Source organism: Canis lupus, chromosome 7, assembly GCF_003254725.2.
Source record: "Canis lupus dingo isolate Sandy chromosome 7, ASM325472v2, whole genome shotgun sequence".
Taxonomy (NCBI): Eukaryota; Metazoa; Chordata; class Mammalia; order Carnivora; family Canidae; genus Canis; species Canis lupus.
Window position 1 is genome coordinate 26593291 of NC_064249.1, and position 24888 is coordinate 26618178.

The following is a 24888-nucleotide window of genomic DNA, read 5'->3' on the forward strand; positions in this document are numbered from 1 at the left end:
AGAACATCATTTTCTCTGTTCCTTGCTTTCCCTGCCTGGCTAATTTGTATCTGTCCTTCAAGAATCAGTTCAAGCATTAGTTTTCCCAGGAAACCTTCCACGGTCCTATCCACTACCATTCCTCATTGCCGTCAGGTAAAGGGACTCTCTTCCTCCTCTCCTGTACTTATTTTCAACACAACACTTAGTAGAGCCCCTCACCCTTGTTCACCTGCCAGTCTCTCTCCTAAAAGCAAGAACCATGAATTTTATTTATCTCCCCCTGCCCAATATTCAAGAGGTACTCAATAACTTCAATGAAGGAATGAATTACCTTAAGGTGGTTGGTAAAAACAAAGAAAAATATTACAGGGAGAAAACAGCAACTTACTTACATTTTCGATTGCTAGTGTAGAAACTCTAATTTTGGCATGAGGGTAATACTTTCAAATTCAACAGGAAAAAGTCAAACCATTGAAGACTTATCTTTTATTCTCTTTCATCAAAACCACGGATGAATTAAAACTGCAAGTTACATAGGCCAGAAAATTCAGAATACAATTGGACCAGGTAACTATGTTTATGCAAATGCAAATATTAATCTAATTTTTAACCACCTGAGAAGGTATACACTTGAGGAAGCACTGAATGCTGGGAAATTTTAGGAAATTAAACCTCCAGCCACTGCTTTCCTTCCAGCCTACACTCCAGCCCATTGGCCCACTACAACAAGCTATAAACAATTTCACACTATTCTCTTGTCCTCCTCTTCCACCTGACAAACTCCCCCCTACATTAGGTTCTCAGTAAAGTACCTTTTCTTCTGTGAACTCACAACCTTCCTCACCTGTAATTGCTTCCTCATTTGTCCTCCCTTAACATTTTATACTTACCAGAAACATAGCATTTATCAGATTTTAACACAGTTGCTTATATGTCTCTTTCCCTTGCTCTATTGTAGCCTCTCCTTGATAGCAAAAGTCTTATCTGTTGTTGAATCTCCAGTAGATAGCACAGAGCCAGACACCAAGTCAAACACAAAGAGATGATAGGAAGGCAAGAAGAGAGGCAGGCAGAAAAGGGGAAAGGAAAGAAAAAGGAAAGGGAGGTAAGGAGAGAGGAAGGAGCTAATCAGCCCCCTACAAGGGAAGAATCCAGATGTGGAAAATTCTGTAATCTGAGTCCAATGGAATCACAGAGGCAAGCCTAGTATTTGTAAGGAGAGTAGTTTCAGTTGATGTTAAGATGATGACCTAGAGCCTAAACAGAAATAGCTTTCTTTTCTCTGTAACTTGAAGAGTTTTTATAGTAGCTTAACCAAGGCCAAGAATAAAAAGAAAAGATAAACTAGGAAAAGAGTTGAATCCAAGAAAAAATTCTTTCCACTGTATGATTCCATAATGTTTTTAAATGAGGAAACATAAAATGTTACATTAAATTTTTACTTAAATAATTTGAGCATTTAGAAATATCTCCACAAAGAAAGGGATCTTCTCATGCATTTTCAGCACCAAATTAAGGGCATCTGGATTGCAAGGTTGCACAGTAAGAAGAGACAGCAAGAGGGAGCAAGCATCATCTTGGAAAATGGACTTGGGATGTCCTGGGCTATCAGCTGGGCAAGGGGTCTTCTGGTTGAGAGGAAACTGATGTAAGTTGCAGCATAAGGATAAGAGGACAGATGAGACTGGGAGGGGCCAGAAAACAGAACAAAGATAAAAGACATAAGGAGATGGTGATTCTCTAACAACTCTGCTGTCCTACCCAAGGCCTCTCAGGGATACCTAGTAACCCAAGATAAGATGGGAAGATCATGAAGGTGTAAAAAGATACTTGGCAGGTTTCACATCTATGTTTTAAAAGAGCTACGTGAAAGTCATTACTAAAAAAAGGTGAAAGAAATTTAAATGGGCTTTGTCACCCACATTTTAATTATTAAAGCCTTGGTTCTCATTCCACTGAAAAACGTTCACAGATAAATCACATGAAATGACTAACATAAGAAGATAATAAGTGCGAGTGACATCAGTAGAAACAGTTGTATAATACAGATGACATTTTTGACAGGAGCTTTGTCCACTTCTAAAGACTATGGGCAAAAACCCTACTGAGTTATCACTATTGGTTTTACTCATTTACAGAATCCAATTATAAAAGCACAGGGAAATTGTGCATGGGGATGGACAACTGGTTCAATTTATAGGAACAGAATAAGATCACATAAAGACTCAAGGCTCATTGTATAACATACACTGAGTCTCTACACTTTACTTGCTTCTTCTGTTAAACCTCAAAAATATCATGACAAAGAGACCAAGGCAGGGATCCCTGGGTGGCGCAGCGGTTTAGCGCTTGCCTTTGGCCCAGGGCACGATCCTGGAGACCCAGGATCGAATCCCATGTCGGGCTCCCTGTGCATTGAGCCTGCTTCTCCCTCTGCCTGTGTCTCTGCCTCTCTCTCTCTCTCTGTGTGACTATCATAAATAAATAAAAAATTAAAAAAAAAAAAAAAAAAAAAAGAGACCAAGGCAAAAGCAAACCGAAGAAATTAGTTTCAAATGCTGAACGAGGGAAGGGAAAGGTGACTCACTGCAGCAATGCTTTGGTCTTCCTGGTGGGGTCTTCTGGCTTGAAGTTTTTGTAGCCTTCTACTTCATGTTCTATGGAGAGCAACTGCCCCTGTAGTTTGTTTCGGAAGTTTGGCAGGGTATCTCGAATGTGGTTGGTAAGTTGCTAAATAAACCAAAACAAAATCATGTAGATATAACAAATTAAAATTAACTCGTGAAACAAAAAATTGACCTTCACTGTTTTCCTAATCATTTAAAACTTAGAAATCATATACATATATACCTTTGAGACTATGTAGGTAATAATGAGAAGGAGCTCCAACTCTCTCCTGACCTTAAGGAGATGCTCCAAATTCCTTCATTTGGAGTCACTTGCCTGGTCTACCTCTTTATGCCTGGCTGGAAATATCCTGTTAAAATGCACCTAATGTTACCAATGAGACTGCCTAATAACTTGAGCATGGATTGATTTGTCAGATTACCTAGATTGTAGAAAGGAGCCTTATGTTAAAATGTAGTTAGAAATGAAGAAACTGGAAAGTTACAGGTGCTGCCAGATGTCGCAAGACCACACTAGTGGAACCTGTAGGCACCTATTTATCAGCTGTTAACTTCCCTTCCATTTTGCAGCTCGAGTGCTTCCTCTTGCCCTGCCTCTAGGCCTCAGTCCAGTGGTGGTTGTTCACTGGCTGATGCCTTCAGCAGTTTGCATACGAAAGCTCCATGTCTAGCAAAGGAAAACTCTCTCTCTGCTGCTGCTTTCTTTACCTAACCATCCACTTGGCATTTCTGCTGAGATCATCTGCCGGCACCTCAAGCTCAGAAGATTGAAAAATTCTCTAAGAGATTGTCTATGAGTACATTATTAGTTAAGAATAAAGGTGGGATATAACCCAGATTGGTTAGCCTTATGTTCTTTCTATTATAATCCAGTTTAAAAAAAAAGTCTAAATTTAAAAAAAAAGAAATAAAGAAAGGGAAAAAAAGATCATCTTCTTGAACTGGTTAAGTAATAAACTTGGAATCAAAGGAAAGAGAATTTAAACTTCACAGAAATGCAGGAAAAAGAATAATAATTTGAAAGGGGAATAAATATCCACCGACTAAAGAAACCATTTTAAATCATTTTCATGTTTATCTGAGATTACTTGAATATATCTATTCAATACATCTATAGTTATTTAGATGTTAATAGTTCATTACTAGCTTATACCTTTGCCCACAGTTATGATTTAAGATATTCCCCAGCATGCTGTTATTATGGCTTTGAAGCAGAAAACAAAAGAATGGAGAGAACTGCATTCCCAGTAGCAACATCACAAATCCTCAAGTCTAAAAGGATCAGTAACCATGAGATACTAGTAGCCACCTGCCTGCCATGTGAGTGGTAAATGATAAAAACACATGGTTTCCACTTCTTGCTTCTCAGATATCTCAACAGCAAAGCAACACTCTGGACCACTCTTGACTTTCTAAACCACTTCTTTCCTTGGCTTTGATGACCCTAGCTCCTCCCATTTTTCTCCTAACCTTTCAAATATACCCTTTACATCTCCTTTGCCAAGTCATCCCCCTCCACCAGACCTGTAAATATCAATATTCCTCAAATCTGAGTCTTAACCTTCTTCTTTGTCCACTCTCTGTTCTTTCCTACAGTAATCTTATTCTATTCATAGCTTTAATAAATATCCAAACACTTGTGGCTACCAATGCATTATCTACAGACCAGACTTCTAATCTTTGCTGTAGGCTTATGTATTAGACTACGGACTTTACTTCTCTTAGATGTGTCAATGACACCTCAACCTCAGTATATCTGAAATCAATCACCTAATCTTCCTTTTAGGGCTCTCCATCTTGTTGACTTCATAACAATATGGGAACTTGGAACAAATCCTTGACCTCACCTCTCCATAACCCACCAGAATTAATCTACCACCAAGTTCTTGATTTTCCTAAACATTTCTCAATTCTGCTTTTTTTCATCTTCACTGGCCCTAACCAAGCCAAACTACCATCATTCTCACTTTACTTCTAACTTCTCATGTCTACTCTTGATCTTCCTATCTGCAACCACCATGATCATTTTTAATCCACAGATATGATTGTGTAATCTCCCTACTCAGATGCCTTAAATGACTCACTCCCCACTGTTCTTAGGATAAGAACAAAAATCTTTAACTTGCCTATAAACATTACAGGATCCAGCCTCTGCCTACTTCTCCAAATTCGTCTCTTATAACTCACTCCCTCATCCTCTGCCCTCCAGTCATAATGACTCAAAAATGTCATGTTCTGTTCCAGTTTTCGCCATAGAAACTGTCCCTCAGGGCCAGAGGTATTGGTGCACATTGAATCAGCCATAAAAGTATCCTAGTTTCAAACAGTATGAAGATCCCTGAAGCAATAAAAAAGAAAGTGATTATCCAAGAAAAGAGAGATCTTCAGTACAAAATTCATTCAGTTTTCAGTCAACCAGAATCCAGTTATGTCATAGTTTAGGGATCATTTGTATAACCAAATGGCCAGTCATATTCTTTCTACTTTTCTAGTATTCACAACCTTATTTATTTCCAACTTTAATCTTCCTAATCACCTTAGTGATTTTTCTCTAAGAATTTTTCAGTTTATATTTTTCTTAGATCAATACAGGCATGAAAGCAGTAATCCAAAAAGATTTTTACCAGCTAAATACATTGGTAGAATATTATGCCTTTTGTGTGACAAATCAATGTTCCTTCTCTAAAATATATTCATATTCGTTAAATGATACAACCATAACACCACCTCATGACTTCTAAATTCTTATCTACTGGACCCCTGGGTGGCTCAGTCAGTTAAGTATCTGCTTCAGCTCTGGTCATGATCCCAAGGTCATTGGATCGAGTCCCACATCAGGCTCCCTGCTCAGTGCTTCTCCTTCTCCCTTTGCCCCTCCCCCCTGCTCATGCTCTCTCCCAGTCTCTCTCTCAAATAAATAAAATCTTTAAATAAATACATACATACATACATACATACATACATACATACTCATCTACCCTTAGATAAAAAGCACAAATCTTACATGAGGTCTGTTATGCCACTTAAAATAGAAGTATACCACCACTTTTTTATTTTCTAAAACTTCTTCAATTGTTTTGCCCAAATGGTTCAGGTACAGTATTACAAGTAGCCTGCTATTGTGTTAGTCTCTAAAGATAGCTTTCGGGAGCAAACAATCAGGACATTCAATAACGACTTGATTGGTTGACAAAGTTCATAAACATTAAAGCATATCCTATGATTCTATTTGTGAGAAAAGCTGTTCACCATCTGAATCAACATAATCAAAACTCAGGGAGGAGACCCTGCACACACTAAGGATGATGCTTAACTTCCCTAGGAGATGGAAAATATGTAACCAAGTAAGCGCATGAGGTTTTACGCAAGTATGTAAGTGCATGGAATGTGGGAAGTTGGTGGCCCAAGTCTACTGTTCAGGGAAAGGAGTCTGCAAAAACCTCTTAGATGAATGGAGATCAATGATTTCTTATACGGATTTTTTTATTTTTAAGAATTTAAATTAAGGAACAAATCAATCCTAAACAAAAACGATAAAAAAATTTTAAAAATAAATCTAACCTAACCATTACATGTTGACATTTTAAAAACAGATCCCAAGAAATCAACCTTTCAGAGATATACAAGTTTAGTTTCTTAAGATAACTACATATTATGAGTAAAGTGGGTGCTAATATATACCCTGTTCACTGTTCCTAAATAAGTGTTTATTTCTGCTTTGAGCAGTATTCTTTCGATAACATTAAAGTAGTGTAGGACTAAGTATTTATATTCATTTTTAATTCCTATCAATTAAGCCAAATGTCTTATTTTGGAAAAAAATTAATATTGAAATTAAAAATATGAATTCCAATAGTCACTTAATATTTCATAATTTTTGCTTGAGAAAGGTCTTTACCTGATTAAGGACCTTCTGCAGGTGTGGGGTCCCCATCCGATCAGCAATATGTCTATACGCCGGATGTGAGAGAAAAAATTTCCTTTCGGCCAACATGGCAGCCTTAATGTCCTTCTTCCCATCTATGTCCTTCTGGCTTCTATTTACCACCCCTACATAGCCTGAAACAGAACACATACAATGGGGTTTGGGACACTTGTTGTTTATTCTGGAGAGATTTTAAGGCTCTCAAACAGGCTGAATAAGAAAAGCAAAATTATTTTTAAGGACTGAAGAACTGAACACTCCATTTAAGTCATCAGTATTAAACAAAGGCTGGCTGATGGCTAATGACACTTTTTTAGCATTAACACAGTAATGTGTTTGCCCTTAAGAGCTCCGTACATTTTAACAGTGTCTCCCTTAGCAGTTTTGTCATATGGTGGCCAAGTAAACAAGTCACACTTAAAACAGAACAGTATATATTTATGCAGTTTATGATGAATATTTATACCCTCCCTCCAAACTCCTTCTTTTTCCTGTTTTCTTATTCCTGTTATTTTAAGGAATAGTTCTCCCTTTGGATCATTTTCAATATATCATTTGGAAACATTATGCCATTCCAGAAAAAGTATAACTAATCACAAATATATTCCCCACAACTTTGAAGGCATAAAACCAAGCTTGCCATTGGTTTCCCAATGGTTTCTCTGCCACATCATCAAAGGAAGTCCTCTCTATAGGACATGGTACATTACCCCTGCGAAGAGGCAGCAGCTTGTTCTCTAGAACATCCCTGGCATCTGTTCCTTCATCCATAAGATCCAATTTGGTGATGACTCCAATGGTTCTTAAACCTGCATCACAAACAAACCCAATATTACAGTTTTCAGAAGACTAACACATTTTAGAAATACATATGTCCCTACCAATGCTAAGTACAGGCACTCATGTGTTTGGTCCTTTTCCTGTTTCTCTCTGTCTTACTTTGTCTTCTAATCCACTGCTACCCTGGTCTGGTGAATTCAGATGTGATGAGAAGGAGAGTTGTAAAACCACCTATCCATAAGATAACTTTCACTTCAAGAGAGAAAAAAACTGAATAGTATATCAGCCAATAATTTTAAATATGTATATTTATTGTTGTACCATGCACACATGGAAATTATACACTTAAAATTTTCCTCCATGGGCTTTAATGTTTTTACATATTACCTTATTGAAAATAAATAAGTAGGATCAATAAGAGAGTGTGTCATAAACCAGAGCTTATTACTGAGCCAGTTCCAAGTACTTGACAGACAAATAAGAAGAAAGTTAGGTATAGGATAGCATCATCACCAGAAATAAAGTCTCACAGCATTCCCTGTTCCTTAGAAAAAGATATATGACTTAACGAAAAGAAGACCAAACTAGGAATCCTAATACTTGGATTCTGGTCTCAAGGCAAGCTATTTAACTCTCTTCTCGGGGTCTGTTTTCCTACCTGTAATATAAAGAATTGGAAACCTTAATCTTCAAGGTACTTTTCAGTAATAAAAACAACATAAAACCTAGACATTTTATGTAGCACATCAGATACACTGTGTTTGCCCATTGCTTTCTTCACTAGATAAAATGAACAATATTCGCCTAGGCATTCATATTTTTAAGTGCATTTCTCTGGACACCCAGTAAAACATGATAAATTGAACACATTTTTATCTTTTTATCTGAAACCACTTTAAAATGGCTAATATTTATTAGGCCAACTAGGTTTTACATACTTTATATGTCTTAAATCATTTGCTCTTAGAAAGATTAAATCATTTAATCTTAAAAACGATTCCAACTACTGTTTTTTTTTTAAGATGAGGAAACTAATGCAGAAAGAGATTAAGTAGCTTTCCCAAGGTCATACAAAGATGTAGGTCTAGGCATCCAGAGCCCATGCCTTTAATCAATATACTGCTTTTCACAATACAAAGAATTTTAAAAGTAAAGAAGGTTTAAACCAAGAAAGTCAAAGAAAATAGGAGAGGACTGAAGAAACATTTTGAAATTGTAAACCCAGCAGAATAACTACTAACTAACTTAACAGACTAGAGAAAGAGGAAAATTGAATCCAAGAAAGCCAACAACAGGAGAAGCCCAGAAGCTGGATAATTTACATCACAGCCTCTCAGAAAGGTTCAGGGAGACCAACAGCTCTGACAATAATGGAGAGTAGTGGGGGCAGTTGAGGCTGAAAACAAAAGTGCTGGATGAAAGCAGTGAGATTTCTATGGATAACATAGCTAGGATCCACCCTGGTCCGACCTGGCAGGACAGCGCAGGTATACTCCCTGGAAGCACTGAACTATGGAAAACTGAACTAATGGGCACTTGGCCCAAGTAGGGGCATCAGGTATTAGAAGAGGGTGATTAAGTGAAATTCAATATACTGTATGGCAGGACCTCTCTGCCTAGTCCAGTTTAAGAAAAAAATGGCTGGTAGAATTTAACCCCCAATGCAGGAGATTGAAAAAACTGTCTGGGGAAGTTAACCATTCTTAGAGGAAAACGTAGACATTAAAATTCAGTGGAACTCCAATTAAGACAGCCCAATAAATCATCCTACTGTGAAGCCTATAACTCATTTAGTCAAGCACACCCACAGAGAATTTCCAATCACCTGATAATATTTCACTTTTAAATATAATCAATAAGTGTAGGTTACCAACTGTCATCATACAAAATTATTATAATATTAATATAACATATTATTAAATATATTTCCTATAAGTGACTTATTTATTATAGCATTCTGTGATTTATATAGTTGTAGAATCACTATGTTGTGCATCTGAAACTAATACAATATTGTACATCAACCATGCTTCAATAAAAAATAAAAATTTTTAAAAAATGATTTTAAATGTTAATGGATAGCCAAGGAGAGTCTCTGAGACCAAAACAAATATTATAAAATAGAACTGAAGAAAACAAAGACAATACAAAATATAAAAGAAAACTTTATTATTTTATTAATGTCCTTAGAGAAAAAGGAGAGGTTATTGTGTCCATGGGACAAAAATAGAATGTCATAAAAGGAAACATTCAAACAAACAAAAAGAATTTTCAGTAACAAAATATAAGAGTAGAAAAAATTTTAAATGTTAAGAGAATGGTTGGAGTACAAAGTTAGAAACTCTTCCAGAAAACAAAAAAAAACAGAAGTAAATAATAGAAAAACTTGTTTAAAACTAGAGAAATAGGGATCCCTGAGTGGCGCAGCGGTTTGGCGCCTGCCTTTGGCCCAGGGCGCGATCCTGGAGACCCGGGATCGAATCCCACGTCAGGCTCCCGGTGCATGGAGCCTGCTTCTCCCTCTGCCTGTGTCTCTGCCTCTCTCTCTCTCTCTCTCTCTCTCTCTCTCTCTCTCTCTCTCTGTGACTATCATAAATAAAAAATTAAAAAAAAAAAAAAACTAGAGAAATAGGAGTACCTGGGTAGTTCAGTAGTTTAAACAACCAAATTTAGGTTTTGGCTCAGTTCATGACCTCAAGGTCATGAGATCAAGCCCTGTGTCGGGCTCTATGTCCAGTGAAGAGTCTGCTTGAGATTTTGTCTCTCCGTGTCCCTCTCCTCCTCCCCCACTCTCTATTTTATTCTCTTTCTCTGTCTCAAATAAATAAATAAATAGTAAAAAAGAAAAAACTAGAGAAATAATCCAGAAGACCCAATATCTGAATAACTGACATCGCAGGAAAACAGAAAATGAAACTGAAATAGTTGGGCAGGGGGCATACTATTCAAGAAAATATCCTGTAAGTGAAAGATTAATTTATGCGTTGAATAAACCCATCAAGTATCCAACATAATATGAAAAAAAAAACCACACACACACACAATAGTAGTAAGAGATTTCAAAACACTGGGAACAAATAAAATATCTAATAAGCTCCCAAAGAAGTTAAGAAAATGACAAAAAGGGTTTGGGATCATTATAGCATCAGTCTCCCCAGCAACAAACTGGAAACTAAAATTCAATAGAAAAAAAAAAAAAGAAAAGAAAAATAAAATAAAATAAAATAAAATTCAATAGAGTGCTGTTTTCAAAATTCTGAGGGAAAAATCATTTCTAGCCTAGAATTCTAAACTATCAATAAATGTGACAGTAGAAAAAGATATTTTCAGACTTGCAAAATCTCAAAATATTTTACCTCCCTTTCTCTTTCTTTGGAAACTACTAAAGGATGTGTTTCACCAAACATGGAAAGCAAACTAGCAAAATAGTAAATAAGAGATTCAGGAAGCAAGATGTATACTATAACCAAAAAAAGAAGGGAATTTTCAAGATGGTGCAGATCCCAGTACTAGGCCAGGAGAGCAATCAATATCTATTAGGATGAGAGGACACAGATTACTGAGATTTATTTCCCCCACTAAGAAAAAAAAAAAAATGAAAATGACAGAGCACCTAATGCCTAAGATTTTTGAAAGTATTAAGAGATTTAGACTCCTGGAAGAGAAGCTAGAAATGCACTGCTGAAGGATATATAAAGGACTATGCAAGCAAACAAAAAGAAAGACAACTTATCAACCTCAAAGACAACAATATCATGTAAGAAAGAAATGTAATCATAATTTACACAGGGCTCAGCTGTGAATGATATTTTCATAATCATAAATATTTAAATATAATTATATTAGTAGAACATGGGAGGGTAAGTGTATATATGTATGGTTAGTATATGGGGATATGTGAGAGAGATAGAAGACAGCTAAATTTTTTTCCACAGTAGGAAGTCAAAAGTGAATTTCTAAAAATAAAATTTCAAAAATAGTAGTATGAACAGATTACAGAGAAACATGGAGGTAAATACCAAAAGAAAGATAAAAGAAGTGAAAGTGATAACCTCCAGAAAACAGTAATCAAGAATCAGGAGGAGTAGGCAAGGGACCAATAGTTTTGTTAAAAGCCTTTAGGACTGATTTTTTTTTAAAGCTATGTATATTTATAACATTAATAAAAATAAAAATTAAATTTTAAAAGTATTTTCTTTACTACTCATTTAGCTCTGCAAAGGTAGAGAAATCTATGCTTAGTAGTATACCAGAAATATCAAAGGAGATTATTTTCTTTTCACAGCTATACAAATAGGCAGCTTAAAATAATCAATGACCTCCTACTGGCATACTGGAGACCTACACTGACAGATTTTAAAAAGCCATTGCCAGAAGAGATTCAAAGGTAGCATGTTTTCAAAGCATTTCACTGGGAATCTAAAAGACTCAGATAAAAATAACAATAGAGACCATGTATTGAGTCCTGATTATGCACTGGACATAGACTTGAAACAACTCTATGAAATAGGTGCCACTGTTTTCTCAATTACACTGATCAGGAAAGTGAGATTTGGAGAGGAAAGGCATGCTTACCTAAAAGCTCACAGCCTGGAGGGTGTGGAATCCAGACAAACTAATTCCATTTTTAATCACTATATTTTTCTGCTTCCCAGTTCTTAGCTAGATTCTATAAATGATTAGCTGTTATTATGCAAGTTAGTTACATCACCCAGGCCTGTTGATCTACATATAAGAAACAGAAGACTAACCAGAAATCTCTTTCAAGTCCATAATTCCAGGAAGGATAAAAACTTCCAGATTTAGAAGTTATGTACAATAATAAGTAAAGAGTAATTTTTTAAAAAATATTTGCCCTCCAACTAAAGGGAAAATTAAATTAAATTAAGAGCTAATAAATAATGTGTGATACTATGTTTCAATTATATTTCTCTTCAGTAAAGAAGAGCCATAATGAGGAGTGCTGATGAATTCTGATGAAGACCTTAAAAAGACACACAAGGCATTTCCAAACTCTGATTCTTATATGGCACAGAGGCTAACAGCACTCATTCAATATTCTCACAGTGAATATCTGAGAAAACTTCCCTTGCACTCATACAAGGGGAGAAAACAAACAATCTGATTTAAAAATGGGTGAAAGACCTGAACAAACACCTCACCAAACATGATGTACAGATGGCAAGTATATATACAAAAAGTTGTTTCCACATCATATGTCATTAGGGAATTGAAAACTAAAATAACAGTGAGATATCACTGAACAACTATTAAAGTTGCAAATTCCAAAACACTGACAACATCAAATTCAGGCAAGGATATGGAGTACCAAGAACACTCATTCACTGCTATTGAGAATGCAAAATGGTACAGACATTTTGGAAAACAGTTTCTTACAAAACTAAATATACTCTTATCATGTGATATAGTAATTGCAATCTCTGGTATTTACCCAAAGAGTTGAAAACATGTCCACAAAAAAAAAAAAAAAAACAAGCACACAGATGTTTATAGCAGTATTACTTCTAATTGCCAAAACTGGGATGGAACCAAGATGTCCTCTGTACATAAATAGATAAATAAAACTGCAGCACAACCAGGCAATGGAATATTATTCACTGCTGAAGAAAATGAGCCATCAAGCCCTAAAAAGTCATGGAGGAACTTTAAATCCACATTGCTAAGTGAAAGAAGCCAATCTAAAAAGCTACAAAGTCTATGGTTTCAAATATATGACATTCTAGAGAAAGCAAAAGTAAGGAGACAGATAAAAGCTTAAAGGGTTACCAAGGGTTAGGGGAGGCAGTGATAAAAAGGTGGAGTACAGAATATTTTTAGGGCAGTGAAAACTATTCTATCTGGTATTACAATGATTGATACCTATCATCTCACATTTGTCAGAACCCATGGAATGTACACCATCAAGAGTGAACCCTAACGTTAACAATGAACTTTGAGTAATGATACACCAATTCTAGGTTCATTGATTATAACAAATGTACTACTCTGGTGTAGGATGTTAATAGTTGAGGAGGCTGTGCATCTGGGGACAGAATATATACGGGAACTCTCTGTTCTTTCCACTTAAAATTGCATAAAATATAAAATCTATTAATTAAATAATAAATCTATTAATTAAATTATCATAATCTGTAAATTATGATAATTTACAATTATCATAACATATGTAAAGTACTTGGTGCATAAAATCACCTAGTAAATGAAATTTGTGATCTCACGAGCTTTGATTCTCAACATGCCTCCTACTCTACTCCAATCCTAAGCTTCAGGCACACCCAAAAAGTTGCACTTCTCCATGTGACTGTGCACTCTTGGGCAACTTATCTTCATAATGCTGCCCCTCAACTCCAAATATCCTTCCCTTCCCTTAATTTTTTGGTCAACTCAAACCCATTTTTCCTTTTTATCATTTTATTTTCATCATTATATGTACACTCTTTAATCTCCATACCCTATTTCACTCATCCCTCCACCCACCCACCCCTCTAGTAACCATAAGTTTATTTTCTATAAATAAGAGTCTGTTTCTTGGCTTCTCTTTCTCTTTTTCCTTTGCTCATTTGTTTTGTTCCTTAAATTCCACATATGAATGTGATCATATGGTATTTGTCTTTCTCTGACTGATTTATTTCACTCAGCATTATACTGTCTACCTCTATCCATTTGGTTGCAAATGTCAAGATTTCATTCTTTTTTATAACTGATTAATATTCCATTGTATATATACCTATCTTCTTTATCTATTCATCTATTAATGGACACTTGGGTTGCTTCCATAGTTTGGCTATTGTAAATAACGACACAAGAAATACAGGGGTGCATGGATCCTTTGAACTAGTGTTTTTGTATTTTGAGAGGGTTAATTACTGTATCATAGAGTGGTTATATTTTTAATTTTTTGAGGAAACCTCATACTGTTTTTCACAGTGACTGCACCAATTTGTATTCCCAACAACAGCACACAAGGTTCCTTTTTCTCCACATTCTTATCAACACTTGTTTCTTGTGTTTGTGATTTTACCATTCTGCCAGGTGATACTTAATTGCAATTTTAATTTGCATTTCCCTAATGATGAATGATGTTGAGCATCTTTTCCTGTGTCTGTTGGTGATCTGTATATCTTCTTTGGAGAAATGGCTATTCGTGTCTTCTGTCCATTTTTTAATTGGATTATTTAGTTTTGGTGTATTGAGTTGTATCAGTTCTTTATATATTTTGGATACTAACCCTTTATCAGATATGTCATTTGCAAATATCCTTTCCTATTCAGCAGGTTGATTTCTAGTTTTATTGACTGTTTCCTTTTCTGTGTAGAAACTTTATTTTGATGTAGTCACAGAGTTTATTTTTGTTTTTATATCCCTTGCCTCTGGAGACATATCTAGAAAAATATCACTACAGTCAATGTCAAGACAGATTACTGCCTATGCTCCCTTCAAGAATTTTGATGGTTTTAGGTCTCAAATGGTCTTTAAAACATTTGGAATTTATTTTTGTGTATTGTGAAAGAAAGTGGTCCAGGTTCATTCTTTTCCATATGGCTGTCCAGTTTTCCCAACAACATCTGTTGAAAAGACTGTCCTCTTCCCATTGTATATTCATTCCTCCTTTATCAAAGATTAATTGACCATATAATTGTAGGTTTGTTTTTGGGTTTTCTGTTCTATTCCATTTATCTATGTGTCTGTTTTTATGCCAGTATCATTCTAATTACTACTGCTTTGTAGTACAACAAAATCTGAAATTGTTCCTCCAATTTTGTTTTTCTTTTTCAAGACTGCTTTGGCTATTCCAGATCTTTTATGGTTCTATACAAATTTTAGGATTATTTGTTCGGTTTTGTGAAAAATGCTGTCGGTATTTTGAAAGGGATTACATTAAAGCTGTAGATTGCTTTGGGTAGTATAGATATTTTAACAATATTTGTTCCTCCAACCCAAGAGTATGGAATGTCTTTCCTTTTCTTTTCTTTTTTTTTTTTTTTGCATCATCTTAAATTTCTTTCATTGGTGTTTTACAGTTTTCAGAGTACAGGTCTTACACCTCTTTGGTTCAGTTTACTCCTAGATATTTTATTGCTTCTGGTGCAATTGTGAATGGGATTGTTTTCTTAATTTCACTTTCTGGTGCTTCATTTGGTTTGTGTACCTTGATTTCATATCCTGAAACTTTACTGAATTCATGTTCTAGTGTTTTTTGGTGGAGGCTTTAGCATTATGTAATCTATACAGTGACAGTTTTGCTTGTTCCTTACTTAGGTGGATTACTTTTATTTCCTTAGTTGTCTAATTGCTATGAGGACTTTCAGTACCATGTTGAACAAAAGCAGTAAGAATGGACATCCTTATTTTGTTCTTGACCTTAGGGGAAAAGCTCTCAGTTTTTCACTACTAAGCATGATATTGGCTATGCATTTTTCATATAAGGGCTTTATTACGTTGACGTATGTTCCCTCCAGATTCTACTTTGCAGAGGGTTTTTATCACGAATTGATGTTGTACTTTGTCAAATGCTTTTTGTGCACATACTGAAATGACTATATGGTTTTTATATTTCCTCTCGATGTGATGTGTCACATTGATTGTTTTGTAAATATTAAACTTCCTTTGCATCTTGGAATAAATCCCACTTGATTGTGACATATGACTTTTTAAATTATTGTTGGATTTGATTTGCTAATATTTTTTTACCTTTTTTATTTGCTAATATTTTGTTGAAGGTATTTACATCTATATTCATGAAAGATATTGGCCTGTAGTTCTCTTTTTTGTTGTGTCTATCTAGTTTCGGTATCAGGGTGATACTGGCCTCATAAAATAAATTTGGAAGTTTTCCTTCCTCTTGTATTTTTTGAAATAATTTGAGAAGAATAGATATTAACTCCTCTTTAAATGTTTGATAGAGTTCACCTATAAAGCCATCTGTTCCTGAACTTTTGATTTGGGGGAGTTTTTAAATTACTGATTCAATTTCATTGCTGGTAGTCAATCTGTTCAAATTTTCAATTTCTTCCTGCTTTAGTTTCAGTAGGTTATATGTTTCTAGGAATTTTTCATTTATTCTAAGTTGTCCAATTTGTTGGCATATAGGCTTTCATAATATTCTGTTACAGTCGTTTATATTTCTATGGTGTTGGTTGTTATTTCTCCTCTTTCATTGGGGATTTTATTTGCATCCTCTCTTCCTTTTTTGATGAGTCTTCCTAAAGATTTATCAATTTTTTTGGTCTTTTCAAAGATCAAAATCAAAGAACCAGGTCCTGGTTTTATTGATCTATTCAATTATTTTTTTATATTTCTATTTTGTTTTGTCTTGTTTTCTGCTCTAATCTTTATTATTTCCTTCCTTTTGCTGGGCTTGGGTTTTATTTGTTCTTCCTTTTCTAACTCCTTTAGATGTAAAGTTGGGTTGTTTATTTGAAATTTTTCTAGCTTCTATTTTATTTTTTTAGATTATTTATTTATTTATTTATTCATGATAGACATAGAGAGAGAGAGAGGCAGAGACACAGGCAGAGGGAGAAGCAGGCTCCATGCCGGGAGCCCGACGCGGGACTCGATCCGGGTCTCCAGGACCGCGCCCTGAGGCAGGCACTAAACCACTGAGCCACCCAGGGATCCCCTCTAGCTTCTTAAGATAAGCCTATATTCCTACAAACTTCCCTCTTAGAGTCACTTTTGCTTCACCTCAAAGATTTTGGACCATTGTGTTTTCAGTTTCATCTGTTTCCATGTAATTTTTATTTCTTCTTTGATTTCTTGATTGACTCATTCACTATTTAGTAGCATGTTAATTAACCTCCATGAATTGGTGCTCTTCCCACATTTTTTCTTGTGATTGATTTCACTGTGGTCACAAAAGGTGCATGGTATAACTTCAGTTTTTTTTTAATTTGTTGAGACTTGTTTTATGGCCTAATACATGAGATCAGCATTCTGGAGAGTGGTCTCTGTGAACTTCAAAAAAAAAAAAAATATCTGTGCTCTGCTGTTCTAGGATGGAATGTTCTGAATATGTTTCTTAAATCCATCTAGTCCAGTGTGCCATTCAAAGCCATTGTTTCCTTATTGATTTTGTGTTTGGATGATCAATGTAAGTTGAATGTTAATGTCTCTTACTATTATTGTATTACTATAAATCATTTCCTTTATGTTTGTTATTAACTGTTTTATATATTTGGGTATATATATATATATATATATATCCTGTTGGATGCATAAATATTTACAAGTGTTATATCCCCTTCTTGGAATGTCTCATTTTTTATTGTAGTGTCCTTCTTTGTCCTTTGTTACAGTCTTTATTTTAAACTCTATTTTATCTGACATAAGTATTACTACTCCAGCTTTCTTTTGACACCCATTTGCATAGTAAATATTTCTCCAACCCCTCACTTCCAATATGCAGGTGTCTTTTGGTCTGAAATGAGTTTCTTGTAGGCAGCATATAGAAGGGTCTTGTTTTTTTATCCAGTCTGTCAACCTGTGTATTTTGATTGGACCATTTAGTTCACTTGCATTCAAAATAATTATTGACAGATATGAATTTATTTCCATTTTGTTACTTGTTTTATGATTTTTTCTATACATTTTCTCTGATCCTATCATCTCTTGCTCTCTTTCATGGTTTGTTGGCTTTCTTTAGTGATATACTTGATTCTTTTCTCTTTATTCTTTGCACATCTATTATTGGTTTTTGATTTGTGGTTATCATTAGGTTTGTATATAACAACTTCTGCATATAGCAGTCAATATTGAGTTGATGGTCACTAAGTTAAACCAATTCTCTATTCCTCTTCCACCTTATCCCAACATTTTAGGTATATGGTATCATATTTTTACATTCTCTTATGTTACAAAGCCCTTGACTGATTTTTATGAGAATATTTCTTTTTATTGCTTTTATATTTTTTGCTTTTCATACTCTCATTTATGGTCTTTCCTTTCCACTCAAAGAGTCCTCTTTAATATTTCTTGTAGGGCAGGTTTAGTGGCCATGAACTCCTTTAGTTTTTGTTTATTTTGGAAACTTTATCTCTCTTTCTATTCTGAATGATAGTCTTGCCAGATAGAGTATTCTTGACTGTGGATTTTTCCCTTTCAGCACTTTGAATACATTATGCCACTCCCTTCTGGCCTGCAAAGTTTCTGCTGAAAAATCCACGAATAGCTTTATCACATTTCCCATGTATGTAACTGTCTTCTTTTTTCTTGCTGCTTCCAAAATTTGTTCTATATCACTACTTTTGGCATTTTAATCACCCTGTGTTTTTCTGTGGACCTTCTTGGGTTGAGTTTTTGGAAGAATCACTGTGTCTTCCATACCTGGATATCTGTTTCCTTCCCCAGATTGGGGAGGTTTTCAGCTTTGCTTCTTCAAATAAGTTTTCTGCCCCTTTTTCTCTCTTCTCTTCTTTGGAGGTCCCTATATGCAAATTTATTATGCTTAATGAAGTCACTGGGTTCCCTAAGACGATTCTCAATTTGCATAATTTTCTTTCCTCTCCTTTGCTCAAATTGGTTACTTCCCATTATCTGTCTTCCAGGTCATTATTTGTTCCATCAAGTGTATTTTTAAAATGTCATTTATTATGGTCTTGATCTCTAATTGGTTCTTTTTTATCTGTGTGTAAGGATCTTGTTTATGTCCTCCACTCTTTTCTCAAGTCCAATGAGTATCTTTTATGATCATTACTTTAAATTCTCTGTCAGCCATATTACTTATATCTGTTTCTCTTTGGTCCCTTGCTATAGTTTGGTTGTGTTCTTTCATTTGGGAGACATTTCTCTGTCTCCTCATTTTGTCTGACTTTCTGTGTTTGTTTTTGTCTGTTGGGAAGTTCAGCTACTTCTCTTGCTCTTAAGGATAACAGCCTTATGATGAAGAGGTCCTGAAGTGCCCTGCAGTAGAGTGTCCTTTGTTCCCTAGGGCCTGGCACTTCAGGGAGTGTCTCCTATGTGTGTGCTCTGCTATTGAGTCATGGCCTCTTTTTCTTTCTGTCCAGTTGTCTGCAGAGGCTCTCTGCTTATTGTGGGCAGTGCAGGGGTGAGGCATGTTTTAACAAGGTGTGCAGTGTCTGCAGTGGTCTGCTTGCTGAACAAGACCTGCCCCTGCTGCCAGAACTGAGTTCCTGCAAAACATACAAACACAGGTAGGGAGATAGTGTTTGCAGGGTTTGCACTGGTCTTCCAGGGGAGGGGGACTGAAGCACCGGGACTAAGGCCAGCATGACTGGGAAGGGCAGATCCACTGAAGCACAGTAGGGTAGAACTTGGTGCAAGCAAGTTAGGTGAGGAGTGTTGAGGCTATGCTGGTTCCCATAGGTGGCTCATTTTTTATGCTGGTGGGTAGGGGAGGGAAATGGCATCTGCCAGCTGCTTTGTTCCTAGAGGGTTCTCCCCATGATCCCTGTCTCTCTGGGCCATGCTCTGAAATGAGAAAACCAGTCCCTTTACCATCTGCCCCTGGCATTTTTCAAACTGCTGGTTCTATACTGTATTTGCATAGGATGTTTGTCATGCTGTGTCTTCAAGGGTGAGGACTTGAGGACTCAGCTTTCTAATGCCCTCCAGGCTCTCCCAGAGCTGAGTCTGCCAATTTTTCAAATCCCAGGATTTATATCCTGCTGGGTGCAAGAACTCACAAAACTTGGCCCCTCTCTCTCTCAAAGGCAAATATTATGGGGATTTGTCCTGTTTGTGGGCTCTCCAGTGTGAAAGTCTGTTTTCCACCTTTTTTCATACCACCAGCTCCCTCCTCACTACAGATGGCCATTGGTCTGCTTTTTTCCCCAGACCACATGATCCCCCTTCCTATTTTCTTCACTGTGGCCTCTTCTCTACCTTTAGTTGTGGAGTTCGTTCTTTGGGTTGTTTTCTGGGTTTTTTAGGCTGATGTGCGTGTTATCTAGTTGTATCCATGGGATGAAGAGAGCTTAAGGTCCTCCTATTCCAGCTGATGACTCCTGCCCATCCTTCAAAATATCTTACAGGCCTCTCCTGCAGGTTCTTAATCAGACTCCTACATATGTACATTTGGAGCCATTTCTCTGTGCCTTCAAGGCTCTCTATGTACACTGAAATCATAATTCTTATATGAAACTAGGGATCTACTTATTTGCCTATATCACTAACTAGATCATGGTTTCTTCTACAATAAGGACTATATCTGCTGTACATAGTTCAAGCAACTCATATAAGTGCTAAACACAGAGTGGGAACTCAATCAATGTTTATTTATTAAATGCATAAATGAGAGCAAAAATAAGCATATTTTTCTTAGGTTCAGACAAGCATTGAAATACAAACTTCAAAAAAGAAATATGGGACACCTGGGTGGCTCAGCGGTTGAGCATCTGCCTTTGACTCAGGGCGTGATCCCAGGGTCTGGGATCGAGTCCCACATCAGGCTCCTGCAGAGAGCCTGATTCTCCCTCTGCCTATGTCTCTGCTTCTCTCTTTCTTTCTGTCTCACATGAATAAATCGAAAAGTCTTTAAAAAAAAAAAAAGAAAAGAAATATGATACCATTCTACCATATTACCTAAGATTGTTAACACAATGATTTTCCTATAAGAGCACTGCCATTTCTTTCATCTATATTTGCAACTAAATTTAAGTAGTGTGTTGTTTCATCTAACTAAGAAATGGGGAAAAAAAAAACAAGCCATGAACCACATTAGCAGTTGCCAGAAAAGTAATCTGGAACATGGTGTACACTGAAACAACAGCAATGACAAACAAAATCAATGAAGAGCTTACTGTAAACATGTATACTGTAAAATTAAAAACAGACTTAGGAAATTAGACGTCCTTCAGTTAATGCATTTTTGTTGTTTCGGATTTTGGTGGGATTTAGGGGAGTTTGAAGTAAATGTTGTTTCTGTTTGGCAAAGATTATGGAATATTTTATTTCTTAAAGCAATCAGTGATGAACAGGAATAGTTTAATCTTTTTTTCCTATAAGTTTCTATTAATATTATTTTATTGTTTCTCCCAACAATTCTAAATAATGCAGTTTTATTTTCAAAGCCATCAGGAAATATTTTGCATACAATACTGGGTAAAATATTAAGTTAAAAATAGAAAACACAAAAATTACTGTTGCTGTAATAACAGAGACTCAATCTTGCTCATCAATATATATCTAGAGTCTAGCAAAGTGCTTGAAAGATTTAATATTTATAGAAGGAAGTGAAAGGAAAAAGAGAAGGCAAAGACTGAAAAAGAGGGAAAGGAGAAAGAATTATTCCCAAAGTAAGAAAATTTAGGCATGAAACGGTTCTTTCACTGAGCCTTTGTACTGCAAAATATACCAAGACATGAGGAAACAAAAGAAAAAGAATCCATATATATTTAAATATCTTTTTGTCCATTTAAATCCATTTCCTTCTTCTCCCTTTGCACATCGTATATTTCCAGATCTCCCTTTCAATTGAGTTACAATCTCCCTTATAATTTGCCTTTGCCTGTGACTGAGTTCTAGGTAGTGGAATGTGAGCAGAAGGTGATATTTGTCACTTCTAGACTTAGTCTATATAATTTCTCACATATGCATCTGCCTACTCTATCATCTTTCATTTAATGGATCTAACCATAGCAAGTTCCTAAAGCCCTAAGGATAACAGGTACAAGTATCTGGGTAGCTGAATGATGTCACAGACAAGAAACACCATGCTACCCTGAGAGTCCACACAGGATGGACCTTTCTCTACTGTTTGCACTATTACATGTTTACCGTACTTCTTTCTGTATATTAGTACAAATAGTGATACTTTGAAGAAGAGAGCTGCTGTAATGAAAACCTGGCTTACAAAGCAAGGAAACAAATATAGCAAGTTGGAAAGATCAAGATTCATGTCATGCAACAGCAACATATTTTATAAGCCTGCTTCATATAATAACTTGTAAGGCAAACTAAGTGCCTCCTGAAAGAAGAAGCTATTGGAAAGAGCCAGAGTGTTAATTTATCTTGACTGTTCCTTGCTGCTTAAAGCAAGGTATTTAAGAAAGAGATGAGTTCACACAAGAAACTTATCATTTTGTGGGGTGCCTGGATGGCTCAGCTGGTTAAGGGTCCTCAGATTAAGGCCCACATCAGGCTCCCTGCTCAGAGGGGAGACTGCTTCTCCTTCTCCCTCTGCTGCCCCCCTCCTTGTTCTCTTTCTCTGTCACTTCCTCTCTCTCTCAAATAAATGAAATCTTTATTTTAGTCAAGTTTTTCATTATTTTTTTCAGTTATTTTATTTTTTCAATTCTGTTTTTATTTTAATTTTTATATTTCAACGTTATATATTGTTAATTTTTGTCTCTTTTCCTTTCATTGCATTTTATTTCATTTTATTTTTCTTTCCTATTTTGTGATCTAGATTATTTTAATAAGCAGATTAAAACACACCCAGGATCTAGTTTCTTTGGTTTGTTGCTATTGTTGTTGTTATTTTGGCTTGCTTTCTTTCTCCTCTTCTTTTCTGGACAAAATGACAAGATGAAGAAATTCACCCCAAAAGAAAGAACAAGAGGTAGTACTCACAGCCAGGTATTTAATTAATCCAGATATAAGTAAGATGTCTGAACTAGAATTTAAAACTAGAATTAAAACAAAGTGATACAGAGTGATACAAAAATACTGGCTGGGCTTGAAGAAAGCATAGAAGACACTAGAAAAACCCTTACTGCAGAGACAAAAGAACTCAAATCTAGTCAGGCCAAAATTTAAAATGCTATAACCAAGATGCAATCCCAAGTGAGGTACATAAAAACAAGGATGGATAAAGCATAAATCAGTGATATAGAAGAAAAAATTATGGAAAATAATGAAGCTGAAGAGAGAAAGAAAGGTAATGGACCACAAAGGTAGACTTAGGGAGCTCAGCAACTTATTAAGACATAATAACATTCATATCATAGGAGTCCCAGAAGATGAAGAGAGCTAAAAAGGAGCAGAAGCCTTATTCAAACAAATTATAGCTGAAAACTTCCCAAATATGGGGAAGAACACAGACATTAAAATCAAAGAAGCACGAATAACTCCCATTAAATTCAACAAAAGTCAACTATTGCCAAGGCATATCAAAGTCAAATTCACAAAATACACATATGACGAAAGAATCCTGAAAGTAGCAAGAAAAAAAAAATCCTTAACCTACAAAGGAAGACAGATAAGGTTTGCAGGTGGTCTGTCCACTGAAATCTGACAGGCCAGAAAGGAGTGGAAGGAAATATTCAACATGCTGAATGGGAAAAATACGCAGCCAAGAATTCTCTACTCAGCAAGGCTGTCATTCAGAATAGAAGAGATAAAGAGTTTCCTAGACAAACAAAAATTAAAGGAGTTCATGACCACTAAACTAGCCCTGCTGGAAATTTTAAGGGGGACTCTGAGTGGAGGAAAAAAAGGACCAAAAGTAACAAAGACTAGAAAGGACCACAGAACATTTCCAGAAACACCAACTCTACAAGTAAAACAATGCCACTAAATTCATAACTTTCACTAATCACTCTCATGTAAACTGACTAAGTACACCAATCAAAAGACATAGGATTCAGAATGGATTAAAAAACAAGATCCACCTATATCCTGCCTACAGGAGACTCATTTTAGACTTAAAGACAACTGCAAATTGAAACTGAGGGAGTGGAGAACCATCTATCATGTTAATGGACATCAAAAGAAAGTCAGAGTAACCATATTTATGTCAGACAAACTAGTTTTAAACCAAAGACTGTAATAAGAGATGAAGAAGGGCAATATATCACAACAAAGAGGTCGATCTAACATTTGTAAATATTTATGTCCCCAACTTGGGAGCAGCCAAATACATAAATCAATTAATAATAAACTTAAAGAAACTCATTGATAATAATACAATAATAGTAGGGAACTTTATTACCCCATTAACAGCAATGGACAGATCATCTAAGCAGAAGATAAACAAGGAAACAATGGCTTTGAATGACACATTGGACCAGATGGACTTCACAGATATATTCAGAGCATTTCATCCTAAAGCAACAAAATATACATTCAAGTGCACATGGAACATTCTCCAGAATAGATCACATACGAGGTCACAAATCAACCTTCAATAAGTACAAAAAGACTGAGATCATACCATGCATATTTTCAGACCACATTGCTATGAAACTTGAAGTCACGCACAAGAAACATTTGGAAAGACTATGAATACATGGAGGTAAAAACATATCCTACTGAAGAATGAATGGGTTAACCAGGAAATTAAAGAAGAAATTTTAAAAAAATACATGGAAGTAAATGAAAATGAAAACACAATAGTCCAAAACCTCTGGGACACAGCAAAGGCAGTCATAAGAAGGAAGTATATTGCAATACAGGCCCACCTCAAGAAGAAAGAAGAGTCTCAAATATGCAACCTAACCTTACACTTAAAGGAGCTAGAAAAGGAATAGCAAATAAAGCCTAAAGCCAATGGAAGAAGGAACACAATAAATATTAGAGCAGAAATAAATGATATAGAAATGAACAAAAAATCCACAGAACAGAGTAATGAAACCAAGAGCTGGTTCTTTGAAA

General features: G+C 35.7%; 1 protein-coding gene across 9 annotated transcripts in view; it reads right to left on the reverse strand.

Moving 5' to 3' along the window:
* DNM3 (dynamin 3) overlaps positions 1-24888 on the reverse strand; it is a 555606-nt gene that overhangs the window by 349819 nt on the left and 180899 nt on the right. For all 9 annotated transcript variants that reach the window (XM_049112291.1, XM_049112288.1, XM_025430309.3 and 6 more), the window contains 3 exons: positions 7245-7343; positions 6508-6668; positions 2570-2712 (listed from right to left, as the gene is read on the reverse strand). In XM_049112291.1, the coding sequence (XP_048968248.1) occupies positions 2570-2712; positions 6508-6668; positions 7245-7343 (403 nt within the window). The remainder of the gene's footprint in view (positions 1-2569; positions 2713-6507; positions 6669-7244; positions 7344-24888) is intronic.